The 19115-nt window shown below is 42.9% G+C and overlaps 1 protein-coding gene across 1 annotated transcript; it reads left to right on the plus strand.

Annotated features, from left to right (window-relative positions):
* The first annotated feature begins 10283 nt into the window (after positions 1-10283).
* Positions 10284-18824, plus strand: ufm1 (ubiquitin-fold modifier 1). The gene is made up of 6 exons (XM_077020131.1): positions 10284-10551; positions 10647-10703; positions 13090-13147; positions 14480-14519; positions 14874-14906; positions 17916-18824. Coding segments are annotated over exons 1-6 (264 nt in total). The 5' UTR covers positions 10284-10549; the 3' UTR covers positions 17990-18824.
* Positions 18825-19115: the final 291 nt, after the last annotated feature.

Below are 19115 nucleotides of genomic sequence, written 5' to 3' on the forward strand. Positions count from 1 at the left end.
ATAACCTCAGAAAAAGTCCCCCAAGCTAGGTCTGAAGTGGTTGGTTCGAAATTATTGTTCTGTTTGGTGGTGAATTGTGTTTTCATATTAAACAGTTTGTCTACTTGTCTACCTTTCTAGTGTGAATTATTAATATGGATAAAGTTTGGAAATTAATGTCGTGAGGATAATATAGGCTAGTTGTGAGTGTTTTGTGTTTGCTAGGCAAATGTAAGGCACTGTTTCCTGTTCACCTGTTGATCGAGTAGGCTTAGGGGTTTTGATGTGACGCTAAGAAAAAAAGTTTTTACTTTTACTTTTAATACTTAAGTATTTTTGAAGGCAGATACTTTTGTACTTCTACTCAAGTAAAAAATTGAGGTGAATACTTTTACTTTTACTTGAGTAATATTCAATGAAAGGTAACTGTACTTTTACTCAAGTACATAATTGGTGTACTTCGTCCACCACTGTATATTGGCACCTTCTACACCTTCAACATGCAGTGATCGTGGCAGTGAGGGTGAGGAAGGAGACCACGCTGGCCCTACCTAGAGACAGTGTTTGCGTTCAGCCGGTGTTGTGCCCAATTCCGACTCCCCTCGTTTATCCGCGCATAAAGATGATACAGATTATATTGTCGATTTACATTTCTATGCATAAATAAGAGCTAGACTTTAATTATCCATCACGGCAAATGGCATTATCTATGTCCAAAGCCACACTGGCTCAAGGGTGTTAATTATTTAAATAAAATACACACTGGCTATATTGAAGTTCACCTCTGACCACATGACTTCACAGTATAACAGCAGTATTATGTCTAAATATCTAGTTGGAACAAAACTAGAGTGCTCAGTGAACTAAGTTATAATCACTGTAACTCCCGAATATAATCTGTAGCGTCTTTATGCGTGTGCAAAAAAGGGGACTCTCAATTTGGCACAACACATGTTGGTTTGAGAAAATTTCTCCGTCGTGCCTGCTGCTTACGTGTGCTAAATGAAAATTAGCACTTTCTTCTTTGACTTACAACTTTGACCTACCACCTGATTCACTTTCTGCTCTGCACCCTGATGGGTGAAGAAAAATCTACAGAAAAGCCAGACCTCAGTATAAGCCGCATCGTTCAAATCACTGGGAAAAAATTGTGGCTTATAGTCCGAAAAAACGATATATATATATATAAAAAATAAATTAAACTCCGTTTGGCAAGAGGTGTCCAAACTTTTGTATGTGATGTTTGCTAAAAATATATATATAATATAATATAATATAACCCATTTTTGCATTAAAAATTGCTCCCTATCACAGAAATAGTGTATTATTTACCATTAGATGGCCACAATATAGTGTACTATTTCTGGTGAATGCAGAGGAGTGATCTCGTGATGCTTAATTTCTTATGCAATCACGTGACAGCGAGTCGTCATTTCCTGGTCTCGGGGTTGAGATCGGTCTCAGAGAGGAGATGGCTTAAGAGGTGAGATTTACGGCCAGACGCTGTTGGTTTTTTGTGTACGAAGTGTTAAGCCCAGTTTTAAGTTGTTTGTTGTGTACATACATAACACTTGTATTTGTGGTCTTTGACATGTTTGATTTGTAAGTGATATATAAAAACAATTGATAATCAAACTTTGACGACTTTCTTTAATTAATTCAAAACACAATACTTGTACTTTTTACTTTAAGTACTTGAGTAACAAATTTTAGAATAAACTACTTGCAATACTTAAGTCCAAAAAATGCTGAATACTTCTGTACTTCTACTTAAGTAAAGTTTAAGTAAAGAAGTAAAGAACACTTCAACTTATACTCAAGTCAATTTTTTGATAGAGTACTTTTACTCAAGTATGGGTTTCTAATACTTTACAGCCTACAACACTGGTGGTGAGGTTGAAAGCATATTAAGTGAATAGCATTTTAATTACAATTTTGATACAACCTTTGCATGATCACATGAACTTGAAATACATTTTCATTTCAATAAAGGCACAAATAAAGCATCTAAATGTATGCGTAAATGAAATGTGAATTTTGAGCTTAAAGGTGCTTGTATGAGTGGAACATGTAAATGCAAATGTGTATTACATTTTCATTTTAATATTGAGACAGAATAACTTGCATACATGCGTGTTGCCCGAGCGCTGTTGCGGCGCGAGGTAGAGCGCCTCTCGATTTTCTTACTTTGCGAGTGCCGCGATTCAGCAGAATGGACAAATTGGACGGTGGCCGAGAAAATCCATTACACTCCAAAAGAGTAACAACTTTTACGATTATTTACAGGTGTTGTAGTCAGCTACATGTTGGCACTCTTAGAGAAAACAGGATCTAACATCAGCTTAATAAAGGTGCAGTCCAAAATGTATTGAATGCAGTATGACGTCTTTAAATGGACCGGGCACGAACGTGTCTGACAAGCTGGGAGGTGATGGGCCTACAGGCAGGGTGAGATTAGGTTGTACTAGAGGGAAAGGTCACCTTAATAAGAAACAGGACAACACATGACACAGGTTGTGCGAAGCCTAAACTTCATTAAGGGGGTTGATGGGAGAGAGCTAAAAATAAGCGATAGGTCACGAGCGCTTGACGTGTGGGTCTTCCTGGCACCAAAGAAAGCGTGAAAACACGAACCCAACGTGTCTTTGTTCCGATGGAGGGTGAAAGCCAACAGTCCTTGTCGGTGAAAATCAGCATCACTGATGTCGAGCCTGTTGTATCGAGGGGTAAATGAAGCACTATGTGAAACGCAGGTGAAAGTGTTTTCCCTGTTTTTTTTCCCCCAGTGGCACCTCTTTGGTAAAACTTTTGTCCAACCTGCCGTTAGAAATGTCTATGTTCTATATAAAACTGAATTATTTAACTGATTAGATTACATCTTTGAATTTTGAACATCTCCACGAGCTCCTCGGTGTGCTCTCAGCAGGAGCCTCAGCTGCCCACTTGCTAAAGAAGCCCAAAGCGGTAATTAGCAAATCTGTGATTGCGGTTCGGTCCTCTGACTTCTTGTCACCACAACGTTATCCCCTCGGCTAAATATAGAGGACGCTGATGCGATGAAAAGCGAAAACTTTCGCTGGGTGATGATTCAGGCGTGAATTCAGGGTGAATTGGATGCTATAAGAAGATGCACGACAGATGAAAATACAGGTTAGAAATAAGATTACCTGTACCAAACATTAATTCCCAAATTATTGACGTGCACTAATTACAAATTAGTAGGGTTTATTCCTAACACCTCAGGCTTGTAATTTTGAAACATGCGAACTACGTTTCCCTTCGTTTATATATATTCATTATTGTGAAATGATTCATTAATTTGGTTAAAACAAATGTGATAACTGGAACACACAAGGGTAAGTCACATGTTTTGATGCTAGGAAACTGCTTCAAAGATATGTCAAAATGGTAAACAGAAAAAGATGAGCAGTTCCTCCCACATGATGGAACATAACTGCTAACTATTCATCAGCACAGATGGATGAAATGCAGGGACAGGTAATATTTCTGCATATATGTAATGCAGGGTAACGGGAGCCTATGGCCCTAACCCTCCTCAATGGGACTTGGCCTTTAACACTGATCTAGGACCAGTCCTGCCCTCATTCAGATTGTGACCTTGGAAGTTACAGTAACGGGTCACAAAACTGGTCTCTGATCAGCTTACAATTGCCTGCTTCTCTTAGCTGCATATCATCATCTCACATCATTCGTTGCTTTCCCATTGCCTTCCAGGCTGAGTGGTTTCCATCAATGCTAATGCTGTTTGGATACTGGGTGCCATTTGTAACTGAATGACTGGACTGGGACTTTTGTGTGCTCAGCGCACTCACGTAATCACTGAAGTGCACTTTAATTGTTCTGCCTCAGCACACGTCAGCTAACAGGTGTTCAGCCGTCATTTTTAACGTAAAAGAAGGGCCTTTCAGAGCTGTAGAATTTCATACAGGGATCGCAAACAGCTAAATATATTTTAGTATTTGCATGTCGAAAAATGACAATCCCCTGACCAGTAATGTTCTACGACCTACAAATCCTCTGTTTAGAGTTTATCGAGGCCAAAGAATGTCCAATGAAAAAAGTATAAACGTGGCACAATTACAGTAAGAACAGTGACGTGGTGTTCAAGAAACAGTTCTGGCAGCGATCCTGCCGATGACCCGGTGCTGATCTAGGCAGGCTGCATAGCTACTGTCAGGAACGAGTGGCATTGCAGATGTTCCGTGTGACATGTCTGAGTAAATCAAATCTGACAAAACAGGAGGAGTAGACATGCCCGGACCATCCGCACTGAAACCAATCAGAGAGCTGATCTGTCCCCATCTGCTAATCATTCTGAACCTTGCACATCTCTGCTTTTTGAAAACAACAGTATTTCAGTATTGACTTTATTTCTCCTGTTCTGATGTTAGGATAGTTAGCTATGTAGCTGTTCATTCATTTATGTATATATTCTTAAGGACACTGAATTTAGGTTTATTGCACTAAAACAATATGCAGAACATGTCTTTCATGTCAAGCCTGTTTAAATCATTTAAGAACAGCCTAAAGCCAACCAGACACCCAAACACTTTGAAAGCACTCCTAAAGTCTGACAACCTCTGACATCTAAAGACAATGAAATCGCAGACTTCAAATGATTTTGTAAAGACTGGGAATCTTGTAGGGTCACTATTTGCAATACTGCAACTAGATTCCTGTTGAGATGATTTCCTATCATGATCCTGTTGAAAATGTACAAGAAGAGAAACTGTTGAGCCGAACTGCTTCGGCTCGGGCGAAGGCTGCAAGTTGGAACAGTTCCGTTCTAGGTCATTAGAACAGGACGTGGAACCAATTAGTGGTCATAAATAAATATGAACTCAAATATTGAATATTTGAGGCTTAAATGTCTTTCATAGGTGCCTATTTTGTTGATGAATCCACAGGTTAGATCCAAATAATATCTGTATGTCAAATTATGCAGCTTGGCATTCACTGAAATAGAGAAATCACTTTTGAAATGCATAATGCATATAACCGCCAAAACCTTCAATTGCTTGTCCACTAAGGTTTGTAGGTGCCTAGGAAGTCCATAAATTCCCATGTACAACACTAATGGAGAGAGAGACAGTCATGGGGGGAGAGAGAGAAGCATTCTTTGTCCTTTTCTATAATTTTCTGTCCAATTGACGCCATGGTCCAGAACAGCAATCTCATCTTCAATTAACCGTAGCAAACACTGACGCCCTTTAATGGAGCTTGCCCAGCTGAGCAGCGGACTTGGTCCCTGGGCAACACGAGTCTCTCCAACTTCCCTTCTGTCACAGCCCGGCTGGCAGGCACAGCTCTCTGGAGCCACAGGCTGCACAAAGGATACACGGACAGGCATCTGATCAAAGCATGTCGCAAGGATTATGCAAAACAGTTATAAAAAGAAAGAAGCTAAAGAGATTTATTTTTCAATTTAGTGAGTAATTCAAGCTGTTTCTCAACTGTGCATCAGGAGTGTAGCAAGCCGTCATGGCCCAGCGGATACAATGAAACCGAATGCATTTAGTGTCAGAAGCATTGCTTATATATGCATGGGTACGCATAGATAATTTGGCAGTGAGGGATGAGGGAATGTACTTTGCGTGTTGAACGTCATCATCTAAAAAAGTTAACGTGTGCACTGATGTACATATGGACCCCACATTTGATTCATGAAAATGAATTCTACTTTAACTATTCTCAGAGATTTTTTCTCTGTAATGAAAGTAAGCATGGTTACTACTGAACATATTTGGATATATGAGAGAGAAAATGGTGGAAAGCTTGTGGTGATATACACATCTGTGTAGTGAAATAGTGAATGTGCCATGTTCTTTCCAACCTGACCCAGGAGTGGGCGTGAAGCGCAGCACAGACACTCACTGCCTTTGTGATGAGTGTGTGTGCTCGTTGAGCAAAACCTGGTGGAAGTCACAGCACAACGTTTACATTGTTCTTCAAGTACTCGCGATTCAGTCATTCTGTCGGGTACGTGTGACATTGTTAACGGTTAAACGACATACTCAATTGTTCTTTTGAGAGAGGGCAGTTGCACTTATGAAAGTGAAAAACATCTGACAATAAAGCCCAATTCCGGACAGTGGATGTTACACATAAGAGGGTTATACTTTCAGTGAACATTTTCTTTTAGGAACCACACAGTCCTGTAGTTCTGCTGTACTTTTTATGCACAGGCTATCACTGAGTATATTTATAACTAATACAAGAAATATACATAATGAGGGACATCACTGCAGGGGGAATTATTGTTACTACCCACAGTGCCTCATTCTAGGTTTTTACATTGGGCTTTAGAATGCTCCACTTTGATGGATTACATTCTTGCTTGTGTTCTTGCTTATATAATTAATGGACTCTAATGACTTGAATGCTATAAATTGTCTAAATTAACATATTACTCCCGTTTCCCCTTCTGTTTCATATGAGAAGTTCACTATCATCTATAGCTACATTTAACCCAAAAAGGCCCTTTTTTACCATCATCAACACGTGTGGGTCAGGTGTGCGAGGCCTATGTCTCTGGTGCCTCACAATGGTCCTGAACACTCCTCCCGCTGAGGAATTGTTGCCTCCTGATCTCCCCTGTCTTCCTTATCACGGGACAGCAGGAGTCTGGCGAGTGTCTCTTCTTCCCTCATCGGGGTGAAATCCTCCCTAGAAAGGACATCCAAACGTTCAGGCTGAAATGCGAGGCAGCCTGCAGTTCAAGTGCCTACAAGGATTGAAGAGCCTTTACCAGCGTGGCTGAGCTGAAGGACTTCAGGCTCTGTTGGAGCATGCACCTGACTCTGGCCCTTAATCAGCCCCTCGTAATGAAACCCAGCCCCTTCGCTTGAAGTAATCTTGGTGGGTTCGGCTTCAAGAGAAAGAATAATGAGAAATATGAAATGGAAGATTGGAATAAGAAAAAGAAAAAAAGTGTAGGTGTGAAAAAAAAAGCGTATTTTTAGATAAGCACAGCACACAATGCGCGATTCTCAGTGTGGTGACTGGCTGAGTCATGTTGCAGCTGTTTGTGGTTTGCATTTATGTTGGGCTCCAGTACCTCATCTATCACTACTGCAACAGTCCTGGGAGGAGGAAAAAAAACAGACTGCTCTAAGTCGTCATTACCGCAGATCAGTGTAAATGAGTTTCCTGCATACATATTTCATAAAAGGTTCCCAGGTTGCACTCACTTTTCTATATATAAACCATATTTTTATGGTATTGTGTTAGTCCACATGCATAAAACTTAAAGTTAATAATAAGTAGGATTCTATTAAACCTGTAAAGAGTGTGGGTAAATGTTTTCCTTGTGAAGTGTTTCTATGGGATTCATGAGGATCCATTTTTGGACCTTGGATAGCAGCAGACAGTCTATGAAAGACCAACACTCATTTGAGAATTACACAGTACGTAGGACGTTGTAGATTGTAAATCTTGTGTAGCCTTTTCCACAAAGGCATGTCATTTGGGACAATAGAGAGATAGTCAACAGGAATCCTCTAGACATCACGGTGTCAGTTTTTCTGTTCTCAAAGAAATCACAGAATACAAAGCTCTGAAAGAGCTGTTTATTGATCAGTAGAATTTTCAGTGTTTAGGCTATTTATTTTGACTGCAAACCAGAAAATGTGGAACCCAAACCTACTTATAATAACTCAGTTTTTACAAAACACAGCTGAACTGCCAAACCATTATATTCCCTCCATGTTCTATAACTGCATTGCACACTGTATTCATGTTGTTTACACATGATCATATTATGCTTCTAGTGACTGCTTTGTTAGAGATGCTAGGTAGAATACCTGTCTGTTGTAGAACACTTCTGAAAAAATGGAGAACACAGTGAACTGCATGAGTTATTTATTGTACTGTATTTCAAATCATTTTAATTATTCAGATCATTTTCTTATGAAAATGTCAAGTGTTATTTCCTAATTAATTCAGTACTCTATAAGCCTTTACAGGTTTTTATCAAAATGCTATCTAACCTTGTTACATTTCTTGCTTCTAATTATTATGACATGGAATGGCAAGGCAGAGTGTTTTCTTCTTATTAGAGGTTTTGGAATAGGCCTATTCTCCTGAAATATTTCTGGCACCACCACAGGAACCATGGAACCGATACCCACCATAGCATCTACAATGGAACGCTGCTGGCATGTGTGCACAAATCAATGATGAAGCTGAGGAAGACGGGTTGGGGCGCCATTAAACGTGTGTGAGGTGAGTCAGAAAGAGCGAGGGGGTGTCACATACTGCCCCGAAATGAATCACACAGTTTTCTTTGCCATGAAGTAGTTATTTATGTCAAGCTAATGCAGCAACCATGTAAGCTTCACATGCTGGTAAAACACGAGCCCTCTGGGTATAAATGCAAATGTCATCCTGATGTGAGTACTTTCATTGCGGGTCATTCTCCTTAACCACACAATATCGCATTATGTGGACTTCATAACTTAAGGCAATGCAAAGATGTAGATGACAGTTTCTATTAAAGTTGCAAAAAGATATTCATACCAACACACATATATAAACATTAGATGAAAGAACAAATAGAAAATAATGTATTCTAAAGTTTCATTATTCCCTCATGTCTTAATAAATAAGCCATAAACTTCCAAAATAAGCTTAGGACAAATGATGTAATTGAAATGACATTACACAACACACAAAGCTCAGTAAGATGTTTGGTCTGTTTCTCAGGCGTTCTGCCAATCCCATTCCCCAGAGTCTAGACTGTTCTGAGAACAGCACCTGGCCTTCCAGGGTCACTCCTTCAGCTCAGGCTTCCTGTCTTCCAGGTTTTCTTCCTTTCAGTCTGTTCGCTGCCTCTGAAGGCCCCGCCCACTGTTGCTCCTTCCCCTGCATCAGCAATGACAGCGGTTCACAGTGGATGCTGTTTTTAAAAACAGAAAGAAAAATGTAGACCTGAGGAGTCTAAATATGATTCTGCTGAAAAAGCTCTTTCAACAAAATTTTATGTGCATAACTTTTGTGAAGTGTCATCGGACTATTGTGAAGAGCTCTGCACTATCAAGAAGCAATGTATAATATTACTGTTTTCTTATTTGAAATAAATGAGCCATTTAATAAACAGGAAATTGTGTGTGTGTGTGTGTGTGTGTGTGTGTGTGTGTGTGTGTGTGTGTGTGTGTGTGTGTGTGTGTGTGTGCGCATGTGTGTGTGTGTGTGTGTCTGTGTATGTGTGCGCGTGTGTGTGTAATTACAGAAATAAAGTAATATTGCTGATTGCTGATCAGCACCACTAAATCAGACACCATTTCATCTCCCGGAATAGCTTGACATGCTCCCTCTGGGTATGCGGTGAGGACGTGCTCCCTCTGGGTATGGGGTGAGGGCGTGCTCCCTCTGGGTATGCGGTGAGGACGTGCTCCCTCTGGGTATGGGGTGAGGACGTGCTCCCTCTGGGTATGGGGTGAGGACGTGCTCCCTCTGGGTATGGGGTGAGGACGTGCTCCCTCTGGGTATGGGGTGAGGATGTGCTCCCTCTGGGTATGGGGTGAGGACATCTCCCAAGCGGAAGGGTTGAAGCAGTGTGGGGTCATGAGTTATGGGAAGAGGAACTGTGACATCAACCATAGGTTAGTTGCAGTGGTGAAGACGGAGCTGAGCTATGGAGCGAAGCTTTCAATTTACCGGTCTAAATCTGCACCCACCATCTATGGTCATGAACTCTGGGTAATGACGGAGAGAACAAGGTTGTGGATATGAGCAGACAAAGCTAGCATTGTCTACCTCGTAGTGGGGCTCACTATCCGTGATATTGCGAGGGGTGAGGAGCTTAGCGCTCTGAGTGAATCAACATAGTACTGCTGCCTCTCCACATTGAAAGGAGCCAGATGAGGTGGTTGAGGCATCTGAAAGGATGCCCCCTGGAGGCCAAATGTGAGCAGGCCTCTGGGAAGGTCCAGGAGCTCTGTGGGGGATTATATCTGCCTGGAAACACCTGCAGGTAGCACAGGAGGAGCTGGAGGCAGTGGCAGAGGACAGACACACCAGGGCATCTCTGCTCATCCTATTGCCACAACCCTGAATTGGACTAAACGGAGAAGATAGAAGATGAAAGAAGTATTGTTTGCTTTCAGTGCAACCTTTGAACCTTTATTTCTCTTTTGTTTTTATTGTTTGTGTTTTTCCAAAACAAGTTTGCAGCGTTTGCAACTGTGAGCTCAACTGTCATCTGTTCTAAGTGTTAATATAGTTCTTCATTATTGCTCCTTCGACCGACGGTTCTTATACAGTCGTACTTACGGTAAATATCAGGCATCCAATGATATGTGCCTGCTTGAAATTACGGACACTGCTGGGATACTAATTTTATAGCTATTCTAAATGTCTATGGATATAAATTGATCTTAGAAAAATACGTGTAAAATATCTGAGGAAGTTTACAGTGAAACGACAACTGAAAATGTCCCTGAGGATGACAGACACAAACCTACGGGCTCAGTAAAGGGTGACGTGTTCTAGCGGTCCTCGCTACTTCCTGCTCGTGTTAAACGCTGTGTGATTTACTCTCACAGCAAAAATGTAAGTGTTAGTTATGTTTTAAGAGTTATAATGCAATACTTGACTGTTGCGCTAAAAAGACACATTGTACTTAATGTATGACTTTTATGTCTTAGGTCAAAAGTAACGTTTAAAATCACCCTGACGTCGGACCCTCGGTTACCCTACAAAGTGTGAGTATGATGGCTGATGTCAGTACTCAGATCTGCTACCTGGCATGTTGGTAATATTCCCCAACCCTTAACCTTGTCTCTGCCGATCAGTTATGTCCTCCATCGTCTATGCACGTTGTACTAAACCTGTAAGGGTAGCAGGGTTTTGCGTTTCGGCCTCTGATGTAAATTGTGCTATAGCTGGGTATATTGGCTAAGGACCTGAGTATTGTGTCATTTATGCTTTAATACGCGGAATCTTCGTGCCTTGCTAACTAGAATATTCACCTCATCCTGTAATTTCTTCCCTTGAACATGCTAGTATATTCTGTGCTTCTTTTTTAAAAGATGGTGTAGTTTCCTGCGTACTTTGAGATGTCACTGTATAATGTAGCATCATGTCAAAGTAGAGCATGCGTGTCTAAATCAGCCAGGCAGCTAAGACCGAATTATTCCACATATGGTAGAGAGAAAAGCTTAAGCTTGCTTGAATGCTGACTGTTTCTACTGGACACCTCGTAAGACGTGTCATGCTCCTCTTATGAACGAGATCAGCGCATCACATGTAAATAAGACCACAATAGGCCTTTAACTTGCTCACATATGCCAGACTGGCCATAGTGTCAGTCACTAGATACATAGTCTTGCTTCTGAGTGTTATCAAACATGATATGTCTACACCCTGGTACCCCTAACTCGTGGTGGTGTGGTGATCTGGAGAGGGAAGGGTTTCTGTGCATGCTTTGCTTGTTTGATAACTCACAACACACGTGAGCAGAAGAGTGTAGGCAATCAACAGCATAACTGCTTTATGAGCACTTCAGAGTTCCACAGAGACAGTTTCTCATCTAATCAATAACCCCAGCCAACCTCATCCTGTACTTTCTTCCCTTGAACATGCTAGTATATTCTGTGCTCCTTGGGTGTACATAATCAATAATCATAAATGTTTCAGACCGAAGACGTGCTTTTAAGTTGCGCATGTTTTTATTTGAGAAACAGACTAAGTAGAACAGTAGGTCCTGCTCGGAGCCAGATTAATTAGTTCAGTTTATATTCGTCCCTTGACTGGGATGTTGACAAACACTGCAGACCATGTGACTGGTAAGCAGGTGAGAGGAGGTCAGTAGGTCAAGTTTGTGGTGTCACAAAACAGAACCCAAAGCTGCCTTGAGTGAAGGCTGTGGAAAGATTCAGAGACACATGTCTTGCGTTCTATAAGTGGCCTGGTTTCCCTGATAGAACATTTTGCCTGTTTATTCATGATGTTATTGTTGTTTGGTTTGTGTTGTTTTGTGAATAAGGATTTGAGGATAATCTAAAGTTAAGTTCAGCTTGTAAATATCCAAAATTATTAATGGGCACATAACAAATTAAACGTTTGTTGATAATGGCCCTGCATTGGTGACAGTAATCTACTCAATGCAAGAATCAGATATGCAAAGTACAAAACTTCCAAGTATTCCGTGTGCTGTTGTAATCCCTACGGAGGGGAGTGGTACGGAGGGGAGTGGCGTTTTTACTGCCAGCACTTAACTGTACTTGGCTCCACAGAACCAGTCCCTTGTGTGGAGGATTGAATTCTCCGAGGTTCCCATCATCCTCAAGCAGAGATGGTCGTTAACACTTCCCATAAGCTGATACTGGATGCTAACAGATGTGCAGAATTATAGGAACACTCCATGTTTGATAAAAAGATGAATGAAAAGATGAATAACAGACTTGAGATGGTGAACAAGGAGGCCTGCAGCAAATTTCACCAGCATCATCTGGTAGTTGGCAGAAGCATCTTTTAAAATGGATTAACATGATTTGACATTTTAATTATCAGAATTCTCAGTAATATACATTGTTGAATAGAGGGCTTTGACTGCCTTTTGGTTATATTTAAGCACTGAAGTGTTGGTTGAACATTATACAATAGTGAGGGGGGGGGGGGGGAGTAATCTGAGCAAGAAACAAAAGATGGAGATGTGCTGCTTACTTAAGGACTGGCACTGAGCCAAACTGTGGTCCTCTGCTCTCGTCCCTGGTCCAGCAGGAACTGTGGCTCTGACCCCCGCATTTAACAACCAGACAGTAGGAACCAACAGACAGTGAGTCATTGTGTAATGTTAGCACAGAACAGATTTTGGTGTCTGTTGTGAACGTTTGAATTATAAAACAACATAAATTAACTGTCTGTCATTCCTTGTCTAGGATAGATTTATAAAATCACAGTCTAAAAAGCTTTTGAATAGTCTAGCTGCGGATTTAGCTTGCCCGGTGTGTGTTCTTACCTGCCAGTGCAACCCTACTAGCTGTTCTTCTCAGGGAAGCATGTTAGCAGCAAGACAATTACAAGTAACTAAGAGTTATCAAAAATGATTGCTATGTCTTATGTCTTTCCTCCTGTGCTGTGTTTCAGGTTAAGTGTACCTGAAAGCACGCCGTTTACAGCAGTGTTGAAGTTTGCGGCAGAAGAGGTAAGACGGTTCTGGCACAGATTTCCCAGGACTACCTGGCTCTGCTCTGCAGGTCAACCTGCTACTGAGTGTGTTTATAAAACGTCTGGCTGTAATACGCACAATCTGAATGCTTTGTGATCTGTTGTGTTTGAGAGGTTGGATGTGTTGAATAAGTCCTGGAGCCTCTGTAGGTCTGCAGTGGGTCTGTGTCTGTACCTGTCTGTGTCTGAATGTGTCTGTCTGTCTCTCTCTTACAAACTTTTGAGCATCTCTCCCTTTAATGTTCTACTTGCTCCTTCTCCTCTTCATTTGTCACAATCAGATACCATAACTTGTAGTTTGCGGGCTGCCCAGTGTAATAACCTGAAAGATTGTGCCTGCACTTTGCACGCTAGTTGCTACAGCCGTTCTCCACCCGTCCTCCACCCGTTTTCTCCCCTTTTTGCCGCATTCCTGTCTTTTGTCACCTTCCTTTAAACATGTTTCCTCTCTGTCACTCTCTAAATGTCTTCCTGTCTGCTGGGGAGCAGATGGCGCGTGGAAGACTCTGTTGGGAACGCCGTTCCTGTCTGTGCCGTGAGGGTGTGAGCTGACGTGAAGGATCACACCCGTTTGGTGGCACCCCGAGCTCCCCGTGGCGTTGGGAGTCAGAGGCCCTGCCACTGCCCCTCTGGCCCCTCCATCATGACCCGCCGCGCGTGTGTGTGCGCGCGCCCTCTCTCCCGCCTTCCCTACTTGATTCGCTCAGATGCCTGTGGTGTCATGGCCAATCATGTGGAAGGGGTCTTCCCTTCTCCCCGGGCTCGGTCACCCTCTTGTCGGGCTCTCCTGGTGCTTCCTATGGACCGCTCTGCTGAGAGGCTCCTCAGTTAAGCGTGTGTGTTCTACAGAGTACTCGGCAGTAGTTTGGCCTGGTCCGCACCTTCACAGCGCAGGAAGGGGGCGTGGCCGCCGTGCAGTGTCACCTCATTACACTGAGGCTGTGTTGATAAATGCCATCGAGATATCGATGCTGCGCCACACACACACACACACACACACACACACACACACACACACACACACACGCCCCTCACTCTGCTCAGCCCTCACAGCTTCCTTTGTCCTTCCACTCATGCTTTCAGACCTCAGGTGACCTGCACTAAATGCCTGCAGACACAGAGGCCTCCAGAGTGTGTGTGTGTGTGTGTGTGTGTGTGTGTACGTTCCTCTTCTATGCTTGGGTGCGTGTGGTTGGATACCATGTAGCTCTTTTCACATGCTCTCTCACACTGTCTCTCCTCTCTCTCTCTCTGTCTCTCTCTCTCTCTCTCTCTTACTCACTGTCACACTCTCTCTCTGTCCCCTTAGTTTAAAGTGCCTGCTGCTACAAGCGCCATTATTACAAATGGTAAGTGCAGATAAATGTTTGTGTGTGTGGTTTTGCTTTTTTCTTTAAATACACTCACCATGTAAACTTGGCTCTATATGGTGCCAAGCCTTAAAATCCAGCAGAAATGAATCACAAGTTGCTGCTCGCATGTGTTAAACCAACAACAACAGCAGGCAGACCCGCTGAAGTCCTGCATCTGTCTCCGCTGTGGGCGGATGTGGTGGGCGGGGCTTTGTCCTCGGGCCGGAGTGCCTGGTGCTCTTCACCTCTCTCCCCTCATCTGCCCATCTCATTGTTTGTTTTGCAGTCTGACTCTTTTGTGCACGTAACTGTTATCATGATGTGTCTAACACCTTTCTGGTTCTCGTGCAGATGGCATCGGAATCAATCCAGCCCAGACAGCAGGTTGGTCTCTTCCCGCATGGACACCCTGCAGCCTGTAACCCTGAGGGTTTGCTAATTACACGCCGAGCTCTTTCGAATTTGCCTGTTCTCTCCGAACCTCATCTGTTTGCTTGTGAGAAGCTGTGTGCCTTTCGTATTAAAGTCTAGCTCATGCCAGCGGACCGTGGGGGGGCTTGGGGAAGGAGCCGCAGGGGGAGAGTCTTCTGACCGATGGGTAGCAGCCTAGTGGGATTTAGGGAGATCCGATTAGACAGGAAAAGAATGCTTCCTTTTCAGGACCTGTATGTAAATTTCCCATATTATGTAATGAATATTGATGATGCTGTCTAGCATACTGCAGTTTGGTTTTGCATCTTATTATGAGATCCTGCCCCTCTATTAGCACTGTATTTCAAATGCAAACACGTATCTTCATGCATTATATGGACACCGAACAAAGGACAATTAATCACCTATATGATTGTCGTATATGGACACTGATTAAATGACAATAAAACACATATTTTCATGTCATATATGCAGGGCTGGCCCAAACTTTCATGGGGCCCTAAGCAGAATTTAATTTAGGGCCCCCCGTACCACCACTTCAGCGCCAATTGATTCATCATCTTGGTGCTCTTGGGAGCCCCCTATTGGCACGGAAGCTCTAAGTGGCTGCATCATTTGAATATGTCTTAGGCCAGCTCTGCATAAATGGACACTGAACAAAGGACAATTAAACATATGCTGACATCTACGTGACTGTCTGCATGCCACTGGAATAGGGCGTCTTGCCAGGAGGCAGCATTCTGTAACAAATGCTTCCAATTCTAATTAATCTTTTTCTAGTTACCCTTGACATGTGATGTAGCTGTCAGGATCTCAGAGGACCTCACCTGTCCTATATGCTCAGCTGAGTAGTATAATAACAGTGAGCATGGGTTTATCTCCAATATTAGTGTAAATTGATATCAGAAATTCTCTGAAATTGCTCCGTAGGAGTGCTTAAAGGTGGACGAGGGCAGGTGGTTTTAACCACGAGCCTGAGGGGTAATCATTGGTGGAGGGAGATGTGGTCATGTACATAATCTGCTTTCAGCAGTATCACCGAATGGTCAGTAGTCTTCTGTTACCCAACCAACATATGCTGGGTTTAGCTAAGTCACGGGTAATTAGAAATTATTTGTAATAACTAACTAACTGTACTGGAAGCATCGTAATTGCTTACTTGCAAATGTATTTCTTGATGACATATTCTGTGCCAGAACCGTCTTTTCCTTCCAAGGTTTGGAAGGAAAAGGCACTGGTGCGATTTTTGTTGTTCTTTTCCTCTGTATTCTAGCACATTGTTACAAATCGAGTAATAATGAACCCAGTGGCAACGAATTCTAGTGCAGAATGTCAGCTATAATTTGGACATCTGGTCTGAGCGAACAATTAAGGCGTAGTCGCCCTGTCGCGCCCGTCGCCGGGCGGGCGAAGTGCAGCCGCTTCGTAGTTAGCAGCTCGCCTGTTTCTCGGCCGGGCTGTGCGAGCTCGTGGTTGGCTCAGAGCAGGGAAGTTACCAAAGTGCCTGGAGTTGATTCAGAGGCCTGTAGCAGGAGTCTCAAACCGTAGGGCCACAGAAAGATGAATTCTACTAAAGCAGGTTGTCATGCTGCTGAATTAAAACAGCAATCTCACAGACTGCCAAAACATTAGTCAAACGTATATATAAAAAAAACACACACACACACACACACACACACACACACACACACACACACAACCCTGTCTCTTTGGCACCCTGCTCACTGGTGAGCAATCGTGCAAGGGGAGAAAACCTGCTGAAAATCATCAAGACTAGTCTAGATGCTGCAGAGATGGATAAACCTGTCAGTATGATGGAGTACAGTACACCAGTACAACCAAACTGAGTATAGGTATACCCCACTATTTAGAGTATTATTTCAAAATAACACGAGATTAAAAAATAAATAAACATAATTCTTGTAGAGTTCCATGACACAGATGAGTTGAAGATGAAACTGTATCAGAGTGATTGAGTGCAGAAGGGGGAGGGTGAGCTGCTCCAGAAAGGCGTGGTGAATCCTCTCCCACGCTGCATGGGCCTACCTAGATGACTCACCCATCTTTAGTGATGGCACCACTGCCAAGCTCGGTGAATTCTGAAGTGCTGGAGAGCATCGAAAGCGCTTAGCAGATGACATGAGCTGCCGAGGCAGGACAGCGACCCAAACCCTGCTGCTAAAGTCTAATTTTTTAAGATTAAAAATATAAGTGAATAAAAAATAATAATAAGTGGACGGGTTTCTACTGGCCCCTGGGAACCATGCATTTTACTTCCTGAAGTGAATCCCCACCCTCACAAATGCAAGAACTACAAAAGGTAGCATGACAGGCCTGAGGGCATTACTGAGGAAGGTGCCCTGTGAGGGCAAAGGCCACACAGGATTAGCCCAGACGCATGCTGAACGTGTTTTATTTAATGTTATTTGGTCAATTCCTTAACATCTCCTGGAACGTTGAAAGTATGAAAGGGGTTTCCATGATATGAAGATGACCATTTTGAATTTTTAAATGTAATGTCAAAGTCCAAAATTTCAAACCACTGGTACTGGACTATACACAGTTCTGATTACTTGCAGACATCAGTGTGGTTTATTTATACTCTTTTCACCTCTTATTTTTAATGTCTTTGGATTTAATGGTTAGAAGAGTTCACTGAGTAACAGGAGCTGTTTTGTGGGCTTGGAGAAGGATTGCACACAGAGTGTAGTGAAGAAGTGCTGTGGTTTCAGGCACTGATGGCCTTGGTCATTACGTTCATTTTGCCTCAGGATCCTAAAGGTGGTATCTGATGTAGGTCATTGCTCCTCATCAGTAGCCGTGGTGTTGCTAGCGCTAACACTGTGTGATCTTCCAGCACCATTTCTGTCTTCTGTGAGTAAATGAGTGCATGCTTTTAAAATGGGTTGCAAATGTTTTTTTGCTCTTTTTCTCTCTCTCTCCCTCTCCCCATCTTTGCAGGAAACGTGTTTCTGAAACATGGCTCCGAGCTCCGAATCATCCCGAGGGATCGCGTAGGCACCGTAGCCGTCTGACCGTCCCGTGGCCGTCTGACCACCCCGGCCTGTCCCTTCTCCTTGGCTACACAACCAGCCTGTGTATTTATTGTCCTGCCCCATTACACCAAGCCTTGTGACCCGTACCAGCTGCATCGGCAGGTGCTAATGGTCGTCCCTTCGGGCCGTGACCCATAACCACCCCCTCATTGACTTGTGCTTTCTGGACACTTGGCTTTCAATAAATTTCAGTTCGCGCACTAATTCAAACGATCACCAGTCTTTGGAGCTGCCTGTGGTGGTGGTTTTAAATCTGGCTGTCACATCGTTTATTCAGTCGTGAAATGCTGAGTATATTTACTGTGTGTTTTTATACTGCAATCTTCATATGAAATGTACTTTTGCAGCATTTTAGAAGCGGTTATGTCATTCAATTGACTTCACATCACGAGTTTACGCCATTGGCCAGATTAATGGAAAATTATTGTTAATCAACAAAGATTCAGGTTTTAAATTAAATTAATGACCAAGACGGCTGTCTTGCAGGAATATTGAATCTTCTAAATGAAAGCTATTTTGAGTGCCTCTGCTTGCCACTTAGAAGGCATTAAAGGGACTGGCCTGAAATGGAGATGGGTGGAGATAAAACACCACACTGTTGTTAGGATGGACCATCCAGGATGGCTGGTTACTGTAGACTGGAGATGGACTGCAGGATGCAGATGTCCGTGTACTAGACTGAAGGAACCTGTTCCTGCTCCGCAACCTGTGGCATCACCTGTGCATGTTGGAGCTCTATGACCAATATAGTATGGAAAGTCAATCAAAGGAAGCACTAAACCTTTCATTTACTATTAAATTCGAAGAGCATATACATCCTGGTCTCTGTCTCGTTTATAGTACAGTGTTGTTTATCTCTCCTGTTTCAACTTCCCCTTCATTTCTCTGCTACTTTCCTGCATCGCTGCTCAAAGTGTGTCTGGGGGAGTCTAAGAGGGAGGCGGTGGGCCACTGATTCACAAACTCCCACAGTTCCTTTCTCACCACCCTCCATTAGAGCCGTGGGAGGGTCCGGGTATTCACTCGCCCATTATAATGGAGCTTTCATTTGTTTTAATCAGACAGCAAGCAGGGCCCATTGCCTGCCACTCATTACACAGGAAGG

This window comes from Brachyhypopomus gauderio, chromosome 10, assembly GCF_052324685.1.
Source record: "Brachyhypopomus gauderio isolate BG-103 chromosome 10, BGAUD_0.2, whole genome shotgun sequence".
NCBI lineage: Eukaryota > Metazoa > Chordata > Actinopteri > Gymnotiformes > Hypopomidae > Brachyhypopomus > Brachyhypopomus gauderio.

Coding starts and splice junctions, on each gene's coding strand:
- ufm1 (XM_077020131.1), top strand. Junction 14,520..14,873: donor AAGCGCCATTATTACAAATG/GTAAGTGCAGAT, acceptor GTTCTCGTGCAG/ATGGCATCGGAATCAATCCA. Junction 14,907..17,915: donor CAATCCAGCCCAGACAGCAG/GTTGGTCTCTTC, acceptor CCATCTTTGCAG/GAAACGTGTTTCTGAAACAT.